Below are 20,587 nucleotides of genomic sequence, written 5' to 3' on the forward strand. Positions count from 1 at the left end.
GTTAGGAGTTTGAGACCAGCCTGACCAAGATGCTGAAATCCCGTCTCTGCTAAAAATACAAAAAAAATTAGCCGGGTGTGGTGGCGCTTGCCTGTAATCCCAGCTGCTCGGGAGGCTGAGGCAGGAGAATTGCTTGAACCTGGGAGGCAGAGGTTGCAGTGAGCCGAGATCAAGCCACAGCACTCCAGCCTGGGTGACAGAGGGAGACTCCATCTCAAAAAAATAAATAAAATAAAATAAAATAAAATAAAATAATAAAATAAAATAAATAAAATAAAATAAACAATAAAATAAATAAATAAAATAAAATACAACAAAAGAAAATAAAAATAAATAAAATAAAATAAAATAATAGGGCATCATTTTGGCCTACCACACTGGTAGAAATTTTTTCTTTTGGATAGATTCTCATCTCACTCTGTCACTCAGTCTGGAGTGCAGCAACATGATCTCAGCTCACTGCAACCTCCGCCTCCCAAGTTCAAGCAATTCTCCTGCCTCAGCTTACCAAATAGCTGGGATTACAGGCACCCGCCACCACACCCAGCTAATTTTTGTATTTTTAGTAGAGACGGGGTTTCACCATGTTGGCCACGTTGGTCTCGAACTCCTGACCTCAGGTGATCCACCTGCCTCGGCCTCCCAATGTGTTGGGATTACAGGCATGAGCCACCACGCCCAGCCAGACTGGTAGAAAAAATTTTAAATCACAATACCCAGTGTTCAGGTGCTATGGTTTGAATGTGTCCCTCCAAAATTCGTGTGTTAGAAACTTAATCCCTCATGCAACAGTGTTGAAAGGTAGGACCTTTAAGAGGTGATTCAGTCCCAAAGAATGAATTAATACCACTATCTTGGGATTATGAGTGGGTTCTCAGTTTGCACTCCTTCACCTCTCTCTCACACAGTCATGCTCTCCTGCCTTTCTACCTTCCTCCATGGGATGACACGGCAAGAAGGTCCTGGCCAGATGTGGGCCCCTCAACCTCAAACTTCCCAGAACTGTACTAAGTCTCTGTTCTTTTTATAAAGTACCCAGTCCCAGGTATTCTGTTATAGAAGCACAAAATAAGCTAAACCAGAAAACTGGTACTGAGAAGCTGAGGAGAGGGGCTGTGGCTGCAAGTACCTGAAAACGTGGAAGCAGATTTGGAACTGGGTAATGGGTAGAGGTTGGAAGAAACTGGAGGAGCGGGCTAGAAAAAGCCTAGACTCCTTGCCACCCCTGCCTCAGAGAACACTTTCCCTCCTCTCATGTCCCTACTTGTTGTAATAAAAGGACGTGGCTCATCTAGTCACCTGATGCCCACAGTATTACCTGTGCTGACCATTGGTGAAGGCTGTCCTCTCTGCACGTTCTCTGATCTGAATTACTAATAAACCCCTTTAACTTCTCTCAGACAAAAGTGAAAATAACGGAAAATTGTGGTAGAGATTTAACCTATAATTTGAAAGGCTCAGAAATGGGAAAACCATTGTTAAGACACAATCATAATTAAAAGTTGAGGGAAAAAACGGGGAAAATTGACTGCCAGGGCCAAGCAGGTAACAGAATTGAGTGAAGCAGGTCAAGTGTAAGATACCAGAGAGTGGTGGGGACAGAACTGGAAGACGGCAACTCCTCTAACTGAGGCAGACACTATTTAATTGTTCCCTTGTGGAAATCATGGCCTAATGTTACCGCGTCTTCTGATTTTCCAAGGAAAGTTAGAAATCGAGATTTTTCATGAGAAGTTTATTTTTGAAATGTTGGCAACTAACTCAAGGTCTTTACAGAAAGACTGAAGATTAGAGACCTAAGGACATCTAAGAAGAGTCATACAGAAAGTCGTTGAAAATTCCTTCGTGGTAACCCCAACACAAATGTAAATGTATCAGCAAAAGTCTACTGTAGACTAAAAATAAAATTCTAAGCCCCCCAGCCACCTGAATCAAGAGGATCCCAGAGCGACCTTGAAAACTGAGTTCTTGGCCACGTGGGGATGGAAGGTAAGATGCCTCCTTTAAACCCCTTGCTTACTAACTGCCTGGAGGCGTTCTTCCCTAAGGGCTAAACAGCAACCAGCCCTTTCAGAAGACTCTACTGCTGCTATCATCCAACCCAGCTGCCTGACTGCTGCCCCTCTCTTTGGCCACTTCAAAATAGTCAACCAGCATTTCCTTCCTGATAAGAGACCACAGAACAGGGAGTGGTTCTGGCCAGTCTCCGAAAGATGCGGGTTTTTGTGTCCTCTGCCTCACCTTTTGATGTCAGAGGGCCAAAACCTCCACCCTTGGATCATGCTAACACAGCCCTTTTTTTTGTACATGGGACCTATGATGGGGTGTGAAGCTCAACCACACATGCACACAGTTGTCCCTTCATAAATATTCATGACTCCTCCTATAGCTCATTAAATATGTATGTTCACCCACCCGGCTGAGCATAAATTCCTCCTCCTTTTGCCCCTCCTTCAAAGTGTCTGATGCTGGCTTCTGGCAGGCTGTGCTTCCCAGCCTGTTAGAATGGCCTCCCTGCAGGCTGCAACCCTCTCTGAGAAAGCAAGCTCTCCTTTCCAAATTTATGAACCTCATCATTCTTCAGTTGACAATACATTGTATAACACCACACACACACACACACACACACACACACACCCCCAACACAAACCCCATCTTCACAAAAGGGGTGGGAAGCAAAAATACTGATACAGTCAATTTTGCATTAGCTTGATACTTGCCCATCTGAAGTGTGTCCTCTGAATGCAGTTCTAGAATGGGGCTGGATAGGGGAGGCTTGCATCTATGGGAAGATGGGAAAGAGGAGAAAGATGAGTCTATTTGCTCTTCAATTTACTCATGAGTTCATTTACTGCACAAATGCAGACACTCACTAGCAAAATGGCAAATATATATTTGCTATTGTTCAAAGCAGGGGCCCCTCTAAAAATGGCTTCAGTTTAATCACTTTTGACCCTACACACATACAGTAAAACTTCAGTGGACACAGGTCTCAGGTGACATTGGCTAAGCATTACACTTGGCATCCGATGTCCAAATCACAAACTGATCATGAAGTATTTAGACTTAGAAATAGCTAAAGATAGCCTAACAAGAATTTTTCAAACGTTCCAATGTTTTTTTGGGCCATCTCTAGTTTGCTGCCTATTCTCAATCAAATTTTAAAAGTTACCTGTTATTTGTCACAGGTAGCCGGAAGAATTGACTCTTACACAAACTTAAAGTTCAGTAACATTTATGTGGTAACTCCCCCAATCCAGAATAGGCAAAAAATCAGAAATGAGATATGCATCAATATCCCAACAACCATAACCAAACACCAACAACTTTCTATCCCAGGAAACCACCTCTGGACTTAACCAAGAGCCAGTTACTCTTATTCCACTGAGTTCTAACCAGCCAGTACTTTCCAGTTCCCAGAGCATCAGAATTGCCATGTATCACTTAAAAAGCATATTTAATATAAAATTAAATATATTAAATATAAAAGAAAAGAAAAGGTAAACTCAGGAGGCACATAAGGCCTGATCCATTATTTTCATGGATCCAGAAAAAAATAAAGCTTGAAAGTTATTTCCAATTTGTAAGGATCAGACTTTTCTAAAGGATGGCTGAAACACTTTAACGTTTACTCACATTTTTTTCAATATAAGAATTAGGGTTTTATTTAAATGACTCGGGATGGGGAGGGACTGTAGTTAAAACTATTAAGATGCGGGCCAGGCACAGCGGCTCACACCTGTAATCCCAGCACTTTGGTAGGCCGAGGCGGGCAGATCACCTGAGGTCGGGAGTTCAAGATCAGCCCAACCAAAATGGAGAAATCCCATCTCTACTAAAAATACAAAATTAACCAGGCGTGGTGGCACATGTCTGTAATCCCAGCTACTAGGGAGGCTGAGGCAGGAGAATCGCATGAACCCAGGAGGCGGAGGTTGCAGTGAGCCGAGATTGCACTCCAGCCTGGGCAACAAGAGCAAAACTCTGTCTCGAAAAAAAAAAAAAAAACCAACAATTAAGATTCCTTGATCTTGAGCTTGAAGTCACAGTTTGAATCTCAGCTCCACCCTTTCCTAGATAGAAGACTTTGGACAAATTAACTTCTTTAAGCCTCAGTTTCCTTATCTGCAAAAAGGGGATAACAGCAGTACTTAATTCATGAGTGTCTTGTGAGGACTGAATGAAACAATCCAAGTGAAGCACTTAACATGGTACTAGGCTGTGAAAGCTCTCAGCACACATTAGTAAACCTGTCATCTGCAACTCCGTAAACTCCCTGATACTGGCCTCGGAATGGCGCCCATAACATCTCATATGTAATAACTAACTTCAGTCTTCCATTAATTCAGTCACATATACAAAAAAACCACTTACTGTACATCTATTCTGGGACAGGTAACTTACTTTTTTTTTTTGAGACAGAGCCTTGCTCTGTCACCCAGGCTAGACTGCAGTGGTGTGATCATGACTCACTGCAGCCTCGACCTCCTGGGCTCAAGTGATCCTTCTATTTCAGCCTCCCAAGTAACTGAGACTACAGATGCACCTACCATGCCTGGCCAATTTTTGTATATTTAGTAGAGACGAGGTTTCGCCATGTTGCCCGGGCTGGTCTCGAACTCCCGGGCTCAAGCAACCCACCAGCCTTGGCCTTCCAAAGTGCTGGGATTACAGGTGTGAGCCACTGTGCCCAGCCAAGGCCAGGTAACTTTCTACATGCCCTTGGAATAAAGTAGTAAACAAAAGACACACAAATTCAGATTATGAAAATATGGGGTCACTTTTTAAATGTTCCGGGAAACTACATTAATGGATGGAGAGTCATAATGAAAAAGAACAGGAATGGGATACGGCTCCTTCTTCATGTTTAACCAGATCTATTTAAAGAATCCCAGGAACTAGCCTTAGGAAATCTAAATGTCAAACCAAGGCGGCAGAGTGTCTCATTCCAGGAAGGAACACTGAACAACTGATTTACAGCAGGGGTGTCCAATCTTTTGGCTTCCCTGGGCCACACTGGAAGAACTGTCTTGGGCCACAAATACACGAACACTAACAATAGCTGACGAGCTTTAAAAAAAATAAGTCACAAAAGAATCTCATAATGTTTTAAGAAATGTTACGTGATTGTGTTGGGCTGCATTCAAAGCAGTCCAGGGCCGCATGTCACATGCCCATATGTCACCCACCGGCAGGCCTGGGGTTGAACAAGCTTGATTACAACCTTGTTGCCTCTGTCCAGCCTACCAGGTGGTCCATTAACCAAGATAACCATCAGCCACTAGATACACTGACCCGCATCCCCTACCCCTCACATGCTTCACCCAGCCCAGCCTACATGCCCTCTCCTGATGTCAGTTACCAGGCTTCGCTAATAAAATGTCTCTCCCGGCTCTTTCAGGGAGCCAGTCGCTGAGCCCTCGAGCCTCTGCTGTCCCCCTGTGCGCTCAAGCACAAGCCCCCAACTAAAAGCCTTGTCTGGGAAATCTGCTTGGTGCCATAACAGATTATCCGGTGAGCCAGGCAGGAGCACAAGGAGCAACTACCCGCCCCGCAGCGGAGGCTTATGAGCCAGTGGGCCGAAGGGAGGCCCCATTGATTCAGCACTGCCACCGCGACTGGTGAGTTTTCCTCCAGTCTCCAAGAGACTCCTCGCCACCCCCGCCCCAGACAACGCTTTCCCTTCCCTCGCGTCCCCTATTTGTTGTCTTTGTCCTTCTTCCTTTCTGCTTTCCTTCCTTCACTTTTAACTTCATTGGCTCAACCTGAATAGACACCCGTGCAGGATGGACTGACGCGGCTGGCAGGAACTATCAGGCACCCTGGCTTCGGCCTCTGTCATCTTCAAGTCTTTCAGTGCTTTCCCTCCCTCTGCCACACCTGGTGGGAACGGAAGCCTGTGAGCTCTTCTCTGTCTGTTCAGTGTTCGAGCCTAAGGACTCTGGGTGCTGCCTTTGTGTGGGGAGAATTGACGGCACATGGGGCTGGAGTTTGCCTAGCTCATGCCCTGATCTGTTTTTCTTTTTGTGTGTTTCATTCAACATCTTATTGACTGTCATTCGTTTACTACCAAACGCAGGACACTGGTCAGCAGAACCCGGACCTCGTGTAAGGCTGAAGAATAAAAAGAAACCATCCAAGCTAGCACTCCGTTTTGGGGAGAAGTTCTCTTCACTGGCCACACCTGCCCTCTCGTGTGACCTGTATTGTTGTGCTGTGCGGGGCTGGGAGCCAACTCTCTTGTCGCCTGACACCTGTGCTTGCCCCCTGCCCCTGGCCCTTTACTAAGACAAGCAGACACAGGGGCTACAGTCATGGGCAATGCCCCAGGCATCTTCCAAGACTCACGTCTGGGATGTATCATTTCTAAATGGAAGGAATCCAAATCCGATGGCTTAAAGAAAAAAAAACTCCAGCCTGGGAAACACAGGAAAACTCCACCTCCACAAAAAACAGGAAAAAGGAGCCAGGTGTGGGGGTGCCTGCCTGTGGTCCCAGCTACTCGGAAGGCTAAGGCAAGGATCGCTTAAGCCCAGGAGGTTGAGGCTGCGGTGAGTTGTGGTCGCACCATAGCATTCCAGCCTGGGCAATGGAGTGAGACTCTGTCTCAAAAAAATAAATTTAATTAAAAAAAAAAAAAAAAAAAACTGATTTTCCTCTGTAATACAACCTGCCCTAGTACACATTAGATCAAGAAAAATGGCCATGGGTGGAAGTGGATCTCCTAGTTTTAACACTATCTTACAGCCGGATCTATTCTGTGAATGGACAGAGAAATGGGGAGAGATACCTAGATATAAGCTTTTATGAAGTTATGCTAGGACCCAAAGCTACTGGATTCTTGTCAGGTGTGTGTGGCCCCTATTTCCAGGTTCCTCCTGAAGGAACTTGAGGAAGTAGACCTCCACAGCCTCAGGCTCCCGGAATTCCCTCCCTATCCTAAGCAGGCCTCCTGGGGAGGGGACCCCTGTGCTGTCCGCAATAGTGCTCTAATCGGACTCCAAACAGGCACCCGCTTTTGCTTCCCCACTGGCCCAGGGCTGTTTTCCCTTCAGAGAAACGGATGGAAACAGGGGAGGGACAAGGGTGCACGTTCCTTTTTTGGTGGTGGATCTAGGATTATGTAAAGAACACTTTGGTAGATCTTCAGAGGATCCTGGTAAGTTTAGAGATGAATTTGTTAGACTAAATTTCACCTTTTCATTGATGTGGCGGGATGTTATGGTCACTTTGCAGTATTGATGAAAAGCAACACATATTTGAAAAGGCTAAGGAATATGCCAATATCTAGGTAGTCACTAAACACCAATATGCAGTCATCCGTGTAGGGCGAGATGCGGTCCCAGGCACAGTCTCCATGCGAGTGAGACTATGGAGAAAACCTAGATAAAGCTAGAATAAGCCACTCTGTCCCCTGCCTGACTGAAGGAAGAAGAAAATGTATAGTCAAACCTGTACACTATGACAGGGTCAAGAAAAGTACCCAGAGAAAGGAGGCTATCCCAGTAGTCTTCCTCAATAGAATCCCTGAAGCGCTTGAGAAATGCACCCATGCAGACCTGGGGGCAGCAGAGCGGAGGGATCACGTGCCGTGCATTTTATCCTTCAGCCAGCTCCGGACATTAGAAGGAAATTACAGAAAATTTGGAGGCCAGACCCCAGACTGTGCTGTTGACCTTGGCAGAGGAGGCTTTTAAGGTCTTCAATAACAGGCAGGACAGAGATGGCAGATGAGGAGACTGACCAAAACAGCAGAGCTTCTGGCTGCCCTAATTCATCCACCACCTGAGGGTGACCCTAGGAGGCCCAGGACACCAACCAATCGAAGACAGCCAACCCTGGATGGAGCCAATGTACATACTGCAGGACAGAGGGTCACTGGGAGAGAGGCTGCCTTGACCTCTATAAAACAGGACAGCTGGCAGGCAACCCTGGCCAGTCCCCACTCCTCACCAAGCTTTCAGATGAGATTGATAGACACCACCTGACAGCACCCTGGCTCCGACTGCAGCACACTCCATCATCATCACACCACGGAGCCTCAGGTCACCTTTGATGTGGCAGGTAGGAAAACTGAGTTCCTTGTGGACAGCAGAGTCGCCTGCTCTGTCCTGACCCAGCCTATTTGCCCCCTCTCCAATTGCAATTGCAGGGTAATGGGAATAGACAGGTCCTAAGGTAAGAAAATTTACTTTCCCTCTTGCTTGTGAGGCCATGTCTAGGCTTATTTCTCCTCATTTCTGTATGCTCCCCAGAATGTCCTACTCCATTGCTGGGTAGAGACTTATTAAGCAAAATGGGAGCCACCACCTCCCTGGAAGAGGACAGACTGCAGGTAGAGGCAGAGCCAGGACAGGGAATCTACCTGCTAGCACTCTTAAATGGAAAGGAACTTGAGACCCAAAACATACCCAAAGAAAGCAAGGATCCCGTCACCCCTTCCCTATGGGACACTTCAGTCCTAGGACAGGCTAATAAAGCTTCCCCAGCAAAGACAGATCTGAAGCCTGGGATGGGCTACCCATGGAAGAAATCGTACCTCCTAAAACCTGTGGCACTGAACGGGGTTCAGCCATTACTCCACAAATTCCTACAGCAAGGGCTAAACCGTGCCAGTCCCCAGGCAACACCTCAGTCCTCCCTGTTAAAAAGCCTAATGGAGAATATCAGTTTGTGTAGGACTTGAAGCAGGGTAATGAGGCAGTCATTCCCATCCACCCAACATTGGTCCCAAGCTTGTCTGTGCTCAGATACCTGGAGATGCTCAGTTTTTCACTCTACTACACTTCAAGGATGCTTTCTTTTTTTTTTTTTTTTTTGAGACGGAGTCTCGCTGTGCTCCCAGGCTGGAGTGCAGTGGCGTGATCTCGGCTCACTGCAAGCTCCGCCTCCTGGGTTCATGCCATTCTCCCGCCTCAGCCTCCCAAGTAGCTGAGACTACAGGCGCCCGCCACCACGCCCGGCTAGTTTTTTGTATTTTTAGTAGAGACGGGGTTTCACCATGTTAGCCAGGGTAGTCTCGATCTCCTGACCTCGTGATCCACCCGCCTCGGCCTCCCAAAGTGCTGGGATTACAGGCTTGAGCCACCGCACCCGGCCAGGATGCTTTCTTTTGTGTAGCCCTCTCCACCCAGAATCCCTGTATCTTTTTGCATTGAATGGAGAAATCCCTGATACCCAGAAAGCCACATAGTACACATGGACTGTGCTTCCCCAGGGCTTCCGGGAAGGCCCTCACCTTTCTGGGAATGCAGGGTGCTAAGCCTACAGAATGGGACTTTATTATAATATGTGGATGACTTGTTCATTGTCAGACAGACATGGCAGGATTCAGATTTTAATATCATTAAAACCTTGAATTTCCTGGCTGAGCGGTGATACAAGGTCAGCCCCATCCAAGGCCCAGATTTATTTACAGAAGTTCTAATATCTGGGGTTCATTCTGACTCTAGGAGCCCAAACACTAGTTGTGGACTGGAAAAAGCAATCACTTCATTGCTGGTCCCACAAACAAAAAGGCAGCCCCAGGGTTTCTTGAGAATCGTGGGCTTCTATTGTATTTGGATTCTAAATTATGGCCTGACAGCTAAAGCCCCATGTGAGACTCTAAAGGGGAAGAAAGAGAGCCCTTGGACTGGGAGAAGAAATGTCAACAATCTTTTGAACCCCTAAAAACTGAGCTGGGTCAAGCCCTCGCCCTTGGACACCCCAGCTGAGAAAAACCACTTACCTTATATGTTTGTGAGACACTAGGAACAGCTTTGGGAGTCTTAACTCAAAGGTTAGGACCTGTTCAGAAGTCAGTGGCTCATTTTTCAAAACAGATAAATCCAGTTGCACAGAACTGGCCTGGCTGCTGGAGGGCAGTGGCAGCCACTGCCCTGCTGTTTAGTGAAGCATCTAAGCTGACACGGGGACAATATACAGAAGCTATGACTCCCCACCAGGTTCAGACTGGGTTAGAAGTCAAGGGACACCAAGCTCTCTTATTAGACACCCTGGATATTACTTTGAGGGTATGTCAGACTTTGAACATGGCAACCTCACTCTCAACCACAGATGATGAGGACTCACAGCATCAATGCACAGGGCCCAAAGAACACACTCCAGCAGGCCTGGCTTGTGAGATAAGCCTCTTGAGAATGCAAAGACTGAATGATAGCATTCAGTCTTTGATAGGATAATGAACTGGCACCCCAACCATCAGGGAAAGTTAAGATGAACCATACACTTGAGACGACTCTAGCCAAACTCTGTTAGGAGCCACGCGAGTCCTGGGTTAAGATGCTCCCAGTCTTCTTAGGGTCCGCAGGGCCCCTGTGTGCAGACTAAGACTTAGTTCTTCTAAGATGATCTACCAGAGGCTTTTCCCCACCACTGGCCTCCTGTTACGTGAAGAATTACATAAAAAATTACAGTATCAATTTAGGACAGATTCAAAAAGCGATTTCAGAGTACAGAAACAAAATCCTACCAGTCCCCACTAAGGATGGGAAAACCCCTTTACAAGCTAATCCAGGGAACCAAGTCCTTCTAAAGACTGGAAGGGCAGGCTCCCCGGAGAACCACCCCTTGCCTAAATGGCAGGGCCCTTACTGGGTGACCCTGACCACTCCAACCGCAGCCAAGTCACAAGGAATCACTAGCTGGGTACACCTCTCCCAATCAGAAATGCTTTCTCCTAAATGTTTCCAGACTCGCCCAGAAGGCCCATCTTCCTCCTGAAAACCTGTGGAAGACCTCAAATTCAGGAGAACCAATTCATCATCGGAGAAGTACTGTGGTTAGAGATCTTGAGTCCAATACTTTTCCTCATATTACTAATTGTTTCACTATTATTCTGTTGCTTTGCTCAGCCTCCTCCCTCAGGTAAAGACTTCGTTTGTCCCTGCTGGGTATAAAGATGCTACTCCTTACTTTGTTCCTACTCCTCCCCATCGGGGCACAGGGTAGGCTGGATCCATTAAAATGGAAAATGATCTCTCTTGACAACCTTTCCAGCATTATAGCTTCAGGTCATAATTTGTCCAACTGCTGGGTGTGCTACCATCATCCCCAGGCTCAGAGGGGCTGCCTCTTCCATTCCCTAAAAGCTCAACTACCAACTTCACAAAGGAGGTATGGAAACCTAAAATAACCTCTGTACCTCTTATTGTGGACCTAAGTATCTCCCTTTCCTTTGAATGTATAAACCTCATTGGGCTGCTAAATGCTTTGGTCACCAAAAAGGGTGGAAAAAAGAGAAGCTGGACCGCCTACTTTGGAATCCCACCGGATTTTCTCTTAGCAGTAAAGAAAAACCCTAATCAAACTTGGGTTCAGGAAGGCTATCTTTTCCCCCACGCCAAAACAGTCATACCTCTCTCCAAAGCTTAGCTGCTCACCTGAACTCCTCTCGCCTCGTGTAAGTTTGTGCACCCATGGGGTTCCTTTGTGGACACCCAGACTGCCATCTGACCAACAGCTACCCCTCAGCCAATTTCACCTCTCCGTTACTTGCACTAGCGTGCCCTTGTGTGCATAATGTACAACACAATGAGGAATGCACGTTAGGTACTTTAAGTCCCAGTGGAGTAACAGTTCATAATATCACACATGTGAAACCTAAATGGGCAATAGGGCTAATTTTGGCGGGAGTTGGAATAGCCCCTTGGGGTGGCTCTGCCCCTTAGCAGCACCTTGGGATGGCTTTGCACACTGTGAGGCAGCTTTGAGAAACTTTCAAACCTTTGAAACACTGGCAACTAGTAGAGGCAGAGCCATAAAAGGACGTCAAGCCTCCCTGTACTCCCTAGCCAATGCTGCCTTAGACAACAGATTTGCCCTGGATTATCTTCTTGCTGAACAAGGGCGGGTATGCGCAGTAATAAACCACATCTGTTGTTCTTACATTAACAGTTCAGAATTGGTTAAACTGCAAGTTCAAAAGATTTACCAAGACCAGGCACAATGGCTCATGCCTGTAATCCCAGCACTTTGGGAGGCCAAGGTGGGTGGATCGTTTGAGCCTAGGAGTTTGAGACCAGCCTGGGCAACATGGCAAAACCCCATCTCTACAAACTTACAAAAAAAGAAAGAAAAATTAGGTAGTCTTGGTGGCATGTGCCTTTATTCCCAGCTACTCCGGAGGCTGAGGTGGGAGGATCACCTGAGCCCATAAGGTTGAGGCTGCAGTGAGCCATGATGGCATCACTGCACTCCTATCTGGATGACAGAGTAAGACCCTGTCTCCAAAAGAAAATAAAAGTAAAGATTTACCAAGAGGCTACCTGGCTACATAATCTCAATAACTCTACTGCTCAAATCATCTGGGACTCCATCAGTGCATACCTACAAAGTATGACATGGTTTTTACCTTTCTTCGGACCCTAAGTGGTCATTTAATTGCTATAACTTTTGGGGTATCGTGTTTTTAACCTTTTGGTAAAGTTTGTGTCTTTCAGGTTTCAATCGCTCCAAGTCAAGCTAATGGTGGCCCAAGGATTCCAACCCATACCATCCCAGGAGCACCCCAGTCCCTACAGGTCTTTAGGACAGTCAGTGAGAGATTTCCCCACCCCTCGAAGTGAGGCAAGGACGACATCCCTGTTCAGCAGGAAGTAGCTTCAGAAGATGAGACCTTCAGCCCTTTCTCCTTAAGAATAGAGGGTGAAATCTCTCAAGGGAACTAAAGATAGAACAGAAATGGAATGGGGTTGCTTCTTCATAATATCTAACCATGCCTTCTACTTAAAGTTCCAGGAACTGGCCTTAGGAAATCTAAATATGAAACCAAGGTTATGGAGTGTCCCATCTCAGGAAGGAACACTGAACAATTGATTGACAGTCTTCTTCCCGCCAGCCAGACCACCAAGTGGCCCATTAATCAAGATAACCAACGCAACCAGATACGCTGACCCGCATCCCCTACCCCTCACGTGCTTTGCCCGGCCCAGCCTGCATACCTTACTCGTGATGTCAATTCCCACACTTCGCTAATAAAAACATCCCTGCAAGCCTCTTCAGGGAGCCAACAAGACAGTCCTTGAGCCTCTGCTGTCTCCCTAGTGCTTGAGTACAAGCCCCAAAAACAAAATCCTTGTCTGGGAAATCTGGTTGGCCTCGTGTTAATTTTAATTACATGGGGAGCCACAGAGCCTGTGATCTGTAATAAGGAAATGTATATTGCATTTTGCAGACTGTACAACATGCTGGAATGAGTGCCAGGGCAAAAGAAAGTTGGTGGGGGGCAGTGAACGGAAGGCAACACCCTAAAGTGAAGTCTCTGGCATTCAGATCTGCCATCTCTTGAGAGTTAGATCTGAATTCCAGCTGGCTCTTGTTCTTCTGGCCACACCACACTTACTTGATACTGTGCAGCTTTCTTGTGACGATCATTGGAAAGTCAACCTCAAAATATTTACTTGGGAGAAGATCTTCATCCTGGGGAAAAACACACAATACTTTTTATTTCTTTACTCTTACACGTGCTGATCATTTTCCACATGTCAAGCACTAGGCACTTAAGAGCAATACAGTGTTTAAGGATTTTAAATCAGGGAACTGATATGGGCAGACATGTTTTTCAAATTACTCATGAATAGATTTGAGGGAAGCAAGCACAGATGAAGGTAAAAGTCAGGACGCCAGAGGAGTTAGCCAGATAAGAAGGTAAGGTCCAGGAAGGAGCCTGAGCTAGGAGGTGGCAGCTGGGATGGTGGGGAGAGTTCAGAGGCGCTTTGGAAGTAGAATATACTCCATATTTTCAAAAGGCAGCTTGAGGCCAGGTGCAGTGGCTCACGACTGTAATCTCAACACTTCAGAAGGCTGAGGCAGGAGGATCGCTTGAGGCCAGGAGTTTGAGGCCAGGAGTTTTGAGGCCAGCCTGGGCAACACAGCGAGACCCTGTCCATACAAAAAAATTAAAAAGTTTAAACGATGTAACAACAACAAAAAACGCAGCTTGAGCTCTATTAGGAGGGTCAGGAAATCAATGTAGTAGGTTTTGACGAGCATTAATTTTTGGATGAAATAGGTTAAAACAGCTAGTATCAAAAGCATCACATATATTAAGGGTATTATTTTCTGATACTTTTTTTTTTTTTTTTTTTGAGACAGAGTCTCGCTCTGTCACCCAGGCTGGAGTGCAATGACACAATCTCAGCTCACTGCAACCTCCACCTCCCGGGATCAAGTGATTCTCCTGCCTCAGCCTCCAGAGTAACTGGGATTACAGGTGCCCAGCCTCTGATACATTTTTCTCTGTGATAGTGAAATATGGTAGATTAAAGAACAGGCACTCTTGGAGCTGGAGGGGCTCAAACACCAGCTCCACCACTTATATGCTGTAAGCTCTTGGGAAAGTCAGTAAACTCACTGGGCCAGGATTTACTTGCTTGAAAAGTGAAGAAGCTGGGCACCGTGGCTCACGCCTGTAATCCCAGCACTTTGGGAGACTGAGGCAAGCGGATCACAACGTCAAGAAATCGAGACCATCCTGGCCAACATGATGGGGATGAAACCCCATCTCTACTAAAAATACAAAAAGTAGCTACTCAGGAGGCTGAGGCAGGAGAATCGCTTGAACCCAGGAGGCAAAGGTTGCAGTGAGCTGAGATGGTACTACTGCACTCCAGCCTGGGCGACAGAGCAAGGCTCCATCTCAAAGATTAAAAAAAAGAAAAGTGAAGAAAATGCTAACGCTTCATGGGGTTGTAAGGATTAATGAAGCAATACATGTGGGGCTCCCAGGAAAGGGCCTGACCTTAGTAAAATTATCACACGGGGATCCAAAGAGCCTATGAGCTATAACAATAAGGGAAGGTATATTGTGTTTTCAATACTGCACAACGTGCTGGAAAGAAGGTCCCAGGGCAAGAAGGAAAGTGGGGTGGGGATCGAAGGAAAGTGGGGCGGGGATCAAAGGAAAGCAGCACCCTAAAATGAGGTCTCTAGCATTCAAATCAACACTGTGTGTGCCTTTATTACTGCAGACACAGGTACAGAGATGGGGGCCCTGGCTCGGGATGTAACATTTCTTCTTGTGGCCTGCAGTCAAATAAATATGAAAGACACACATACTCACACAAGCACAGACACACACACACATGTGCACACACAGCCCTGGGTCACCTGGCTTGCTTGGTAGCTATACCCTCCCTACCCAGTCACGCGCACATCATCCTATCATCCTAGTGTTCTCTCTGTGCCCTCCTCGCCATCCAGCCACCCAGTACCTCAGCCCTGCTGATGCCTCTGGAATCCCTCCACTCCTCCTGAGCTCTATCACCTCCAACCCAGACTGTTCCAGCGCCGCCTCTGGTGTCTCAAAGCTGCATGCTGCTGTGCACTGCACTAGCCACTGCCGGTGGCCTTCAGCAGCTCTGCACACTGCTAAAACTCAGCAAGAAACAAGGCACTCCACAGCCTGGCCCACCTGCCCAGCCTCTCCCCCTCTCCCCATCACCACTTATCCCAGAAATACAGAACTACTTTTTTAAAACAAAGACGACCGCTGACATCCAGAACCTAGTGATGGCTTCGCTGGTAGAGGACGGGATGGAGGAAAAGGAAAGGTAGGGTGACACCTTGTTTCTGACTGGAGCAACCGGGCAGGTAAGAGAACCATTCATGGAGACAGTAACAGGAGATGGAGCACAAGTATGGAGGGACAGATGAATCCCAGGGGATGAGTGGGGGATAGCAGACCTCCTGTGGACAGCATGATGGGGGCAGAAATCACCTGCAACCATATCCTAGTAGATAAGTAACCCTTAAGAGCAAACATCAGGGCTGAAAGATACAGCACCCTCCTACATACACACCAGTCCTCTGCTGGAATCCCAGAGGACCCAACCTGGGCTTTATCTTTTTTTTTCTTTTTGAGACAGGGTCTTGCTCTGTCGCCCAGGCTGGAGTGCAGTGGCGTGATCTCGGCTCACTGCAAGCTCCGCCACCCAGGTTCACACCATTCTCCTGCCTCAGCCTCCCGAGTAGCTGGGACTACAGGCGCCCATCACCACGCCCGGCTAATTTTTTTGTATTTTTAGTAGAGATGGGGTTTCACCATGTTAGCCAGGATGGTCTCAATCTCCTGACCTCGTGATCCACCCGCCTCAGCCTCCCAAAGTGCTGGGATTACAGGCGTGAGCCACCGCGCCCAGCCGGCTTCATCTTTTTAAAACAAAAAAGGCGGGCCAAGTACAGTGGCTCACAACTGTAATCCCAGCACTTTGGGAGGCCGAGGCAGGAGGACTGCTTGAGTCCAGGAGTTCAAGACCAGCCTGGGCAACATAGCAAGACCCTATCTCCACCAAAAATACGAATTAGCCAGGCATGGTGGCTTGCACCTGTAGTCCCCAGCTACTCGGAATGCTGAGTTAGGAAGCTCGCCTGAGCCTGGGAGGAGGCGGCTGCAGTGAGCTGAGATTGCACCACTGCACTCCAGCCTGGGATACAGAGCCAGAGCCTGTCACAAAAGCCATCCCAGGAGACCTGGGCTCCTGAATCTGAGCTGATCACACTTACAGGTACAGTCCATGCCTGCTGAGTAGGGTTATGCAGAAGCTATTTCAAGATACTTGAGGGGGGCCACGTGCGGTGGCTCACACCCGTAATCCCAGCACTTTGAGAGGCCGAGACAGGTGGATCACCTGAGGTCAGGAGTTCAAACCAGCCTGGCCAACAGAGTGAAACCCCATCTCTACTAAAAATACAAAATATTAGCTGGGCGTGGTGGTGGGTGCCTGTAATCCTAGCTACTCGGGAGGCTGAGGCAGGAGAATCGCTTGAACCCAGGAGGCAGAGGTTGCAGCGAGCCAAGATCACACCATTACACTCCAGCCTGGACAACAAGAGCAAAACTCTGTCTCAAAAAAAAAAAAAAAAAAAAAAGCTACTTGAGGGATATGAGTAGAGGGGAAATGGAAATAACTTTCCCTAGGAATTTCAATTTCTACAACACCTTTTAAGAACTTTTGCTCACAGCATATGGGAAGTTAAGGATCACCTAAAATTCCAGAAGACAACGAGAACAACATTTTCTTGGTGCTAAAAAAAAAAAAAATGTGTATGAATGAAAGATAGCATACTGCCCCGCAGCTCTTACAGGACTTCTTCCTTTTTAAAGAGCTTTCCCACGCATTAGCACTCCCGAACCTTGTAAAACTTCTGAATAAGAGGTCAGAGCAGAGACAGCTTACAAAAGGCACACCCGGACCTCTTAAAAAAGACATCCTGCCAGTGTGGTGACTCACATCTGTAATCCCAGCACTTCAGGAGGCTGAGGCTGGTGGATCACTTGAGGCCAGGAGTTCAAGAGCAGCCTGGCCAACATGGTAAAACCCCATCTCTACAAAATAGCCAGGCACGGTGGTGCGCATCTGTAATCCCAGTTATTCAGGAGGCTGAGGCAGGAGAATCGCTTGAACCTTGGAGGCAGAGGTTGCAGTGAGCGGAGATCACACCACTGCACTCCAGCCTGGGAAACAGAGTGAGACTCTGACGGGTTGACGGGTACAGTAAACCACCATGGCATGTGCGTACCTATGTAACAAACGTGCATGTTCTGCACATGTACCCCAGAACTTAAAGTATAATAAAAAAAAAAAGAGAGAGAGATCCTGTTTCTTGAGAAGGGGGCAAAATGACTGTGTGTGACAAGTGATGCTTCAACTTCTTATTCTGTGATTCTTGATGGCCCTTTTGACATTTCACCCCAAATAGCCGGAATGAAACTGACTGGAATGGAAGACACCGAGACTGGGAACAGCTGCCACAGGGCAGGAGGAGTGGGGCACACAAAGAGGACTCAACATGGCTGACCACCTCACAGACTGCCAAAATTGACCCTGCTTCCCTCCACAGGGAGATGGAGAGAAGTAGGTTGTACGAATCCTTTGGTTCTATGGAAACAGAATTCCGGAGACACCAAGAAATAGAGACCCTTTCAAGCGTTTCACTCACCCATTATTCCTTTTTTTTTTTTTTTTTTTTTTTTTGGAGACAGGGTCTCGCTTGGATGCCCAGGTTGGAGTTCAGTGGCGCAATCTCGGCTCACTGCAGTCTCAACCTCTGGGACTCAGGTAATCCTCCCACCTCCGCCTCCCAAGTAGCTGGGACCACAGGTGTGCACCACCACGCCTGGCTAATTTTTTTTATTTTTTGTAGAGATTGGGTTTTGCCATGATGCCCAGGCTGGTCTCAAACTCCTGAGCTCAAGCAATTCACCCACCTCGGCATCTCAAAGTACTGGGGGATTACAGGCGTGACCAACTGCACCTGGCCCCTTTATTCCTTTTTTTTGTGACAAGACTAACTGTTCTTTGTCCTGTTCCTGCTCACTGCCAGCAGATGGGAGTCTTTAACTGTACAGTCTTGGGCTCCTGAGATTTTATGGAACAAGCTCACACCCATGACTCACAGCTAAACTTCTGCTGGTGCAACCTAGGAACCATTCTGGCTAGAAGGTGCAGCATAAGACACTAAGACCCACAGACAATGTTTTTGCTACGCTTTTAGAGACATGCACATACCTCTAAAACAGAGATTGGCAAACTGCTTCTGTAAAGAGCCAGAAAGTAAATATTTTAGCCTTTGAAGGCCAGATGGTCTGTGCTGTAACTACTCAACTCTGCTGTTATAATTGTCATATGGCTGCTGAAGCACAATATGCAAACAAATGGGAGTGGCTGTCTTCCAATAAAACTTTATTTACAAAAACAGGCTGTGGGCCAGATTTGTAACACCCGCTCTAAAAAAGCAAACAAATGTAATATATATATACACATATATATATTTATATTTTAAAAGAAACTTCAGACCAAAAAAAAGGCCTTCAGCCCAATATAATTACCAATCAAAATATTTCCACAAAGAACTTTCAGACACTATACAGTCTTCCTTCCTCATTACTGACTGACTGCCTTTTTCTTAGGAGGGGTACATAAGTCTCAGGGTACTTTGCTCAGAAATAAGAGGCTCAGATTTATTAATTATTAATCCATCTACAAGACAGGAGAAAAAAAAAACAAACTGCGAAGCAAATCAAAGGGGTCTCAGGTCCAATGGCAGGATCTCTCCAGCGGCCTCTGTTAACAATGACATAGCACATTCTCTCACACTGTACTGTGCTCTGGTTCCTCACACTACACCATGGGACAACTCACTACAAAAACACAACAGGTCAGCCTGGCATAGTGGCTCATACCTGTAATCTCAGCACTTTGGGAGGCTAAGGTAGGTGGATCACTTGAGGCCAGGAGTTTGAGACCAGCCTGGCCAACACAGTGAAATCCTAGCTTTACTAAAAATACCAAAATTAGCCATGCGTGGTGGTGAATGCCTGCAATCCCAACTACTAGGGAGGCTAAGACAGGAGAATCGCTTCAACCCGGGAGGTGGAGGAGGTTGCTGTGAGCCAAATCACACCATGGCATTCCAGCCTGGGTGAGAGAGTAAGACTCTGTCTCAAAAACAACAATGACAGAAAAACAAAGACACAACAGACCTACAGAAAAGGGAAGGTCACCCTCCTGAAAAACCAGAGGCTGTGTGCAGGGGAAAGAGGAAGAAATGTGGAGTTTAATGGGCAGATTCCAATGCTTGATCCCTGCCCCAGAGCCTCTGGCTGCAGGATCCTGGAAGACAATCTTGCAGTCCCATTTCCTTCATCTGTGTAAAACACCCTTACAGAGTTCTCGAGTTAATTCATGAGGTCACGTATGTAAAAACACTTCATAATGTTAGTGATTATATCTTGAGAAGAGAATGCAGAGGCAAACAAATACCTACACTCTGTTGAGGTCACTGATTTCTCACTTTAGTAAGAGAAGGGCTGACAGCTCTGATGACCAAGACTTTCACATCAGGTAAACTGATTAGGGACACAACAGATAAGCAGGTCTTGGTCAACATCTGCAAAAAATCTGGAGAAACGCACGTACCCATTACTGTCACATGACAGACCTGATAGAACCAAGCAAAATCTGTACAAACCTACAAAAAAAAAAAAAAAAAAAAGCAATTAGTGAGGACTTTTTCTTTTTTTTTTCAGAGACAAAGTCTCACTCTGTCACCCAGGCTGGAGTGCAGCAGCATGATCTCGACTCACTGCAACCACCATTCTCCTGGGTTCAAGCAATTCTTCTGCCTCAGCCTCCCGAGTAGCTGGGATTACAGGTGCCCACCACCACGCCCAGCTAATTTCTGTATTTTTAATAGAGACAGGGTTTCACCACGTTGGCCACGCTGGTCTCTAACTTCTGACCTCAAATGATCTGCCCACCTCAGCCTCCCAAAGTGCTGGGATTACAGGCGTGAGCCACCATGCCCGGCCAATCAGTGAGGACTTTGTAGGGAAACAGTTTGGCTATAAAAACTAAGCCCAGGAGGCCAGGCGCGGTGGCTCACGCCTGTAATCCTAGCACTTTGGGAGGCCAAGGTGGGCAGATCACAAGGTCAGGAGATTGTGACCAGCCTGGCCAACACGGTGAAACCCCATCTCTACTAAAAATACAAAAATTAGTCAGGCGTGGTGGCGTGCACCTGTAGTCCAAGCTACTCAGGAGGCTAAGGCAGAAGAATCGCTTGAAGCCGGGAGGCGGAGGCT

The 20,587-nt window shown here is 46.9% G+C and overlaps 1 protein-coding gene across 2 annotated transcripts in view; it reads right to left on the reverse strand.

Annotated features, from left to right (window-relative positions):
- LCMT1 (leucine carboxyl methyltransferase 1) overlaps nucleotides 1-20,587 on the reverse strand; it is a 71,700-nt gene that overhangs the window by 27,768 nt on the left and 23,345 nt on the right. Inside the window, exons 4-5 of one of the 2 annotated variants that reach the window (XM_025370602.1) lie at nucleotides 13,346-13,422; nucleotides 2,721-2,782 (exon numbers count right to left, since the gene is read on the reverse strand). In XM_025370602.1, coding sequence (XP_025226387.1) covers nucleotides 2,721-2,782; nucleotides 13,346-13,422 — 139 coding nt within the window. The remainder of the gene's footprint in view (nucleotides 1-2,720; nucleotides 2,783-13,345; nucleotides 13,423-20,587) is intronic. The other variant, XM_025370603.1, reaches the window with a different exon arrangement.

The sequence above is a fragment of the Theropithecus gelada genome, chromosome 20 (genome assembly GCF_003255815.1).
Source record: "Theropithecus gelada isolate Dixy chromosome 20, Tgel_1.0, whole genome shotgun sequence".
NCBI classification, from domain to species: Eukaryota; Metazoa; Chordata; class Mammalia; order Primates; family Cercopithecidae; genus Theropithecus; species Theropithecus gelada.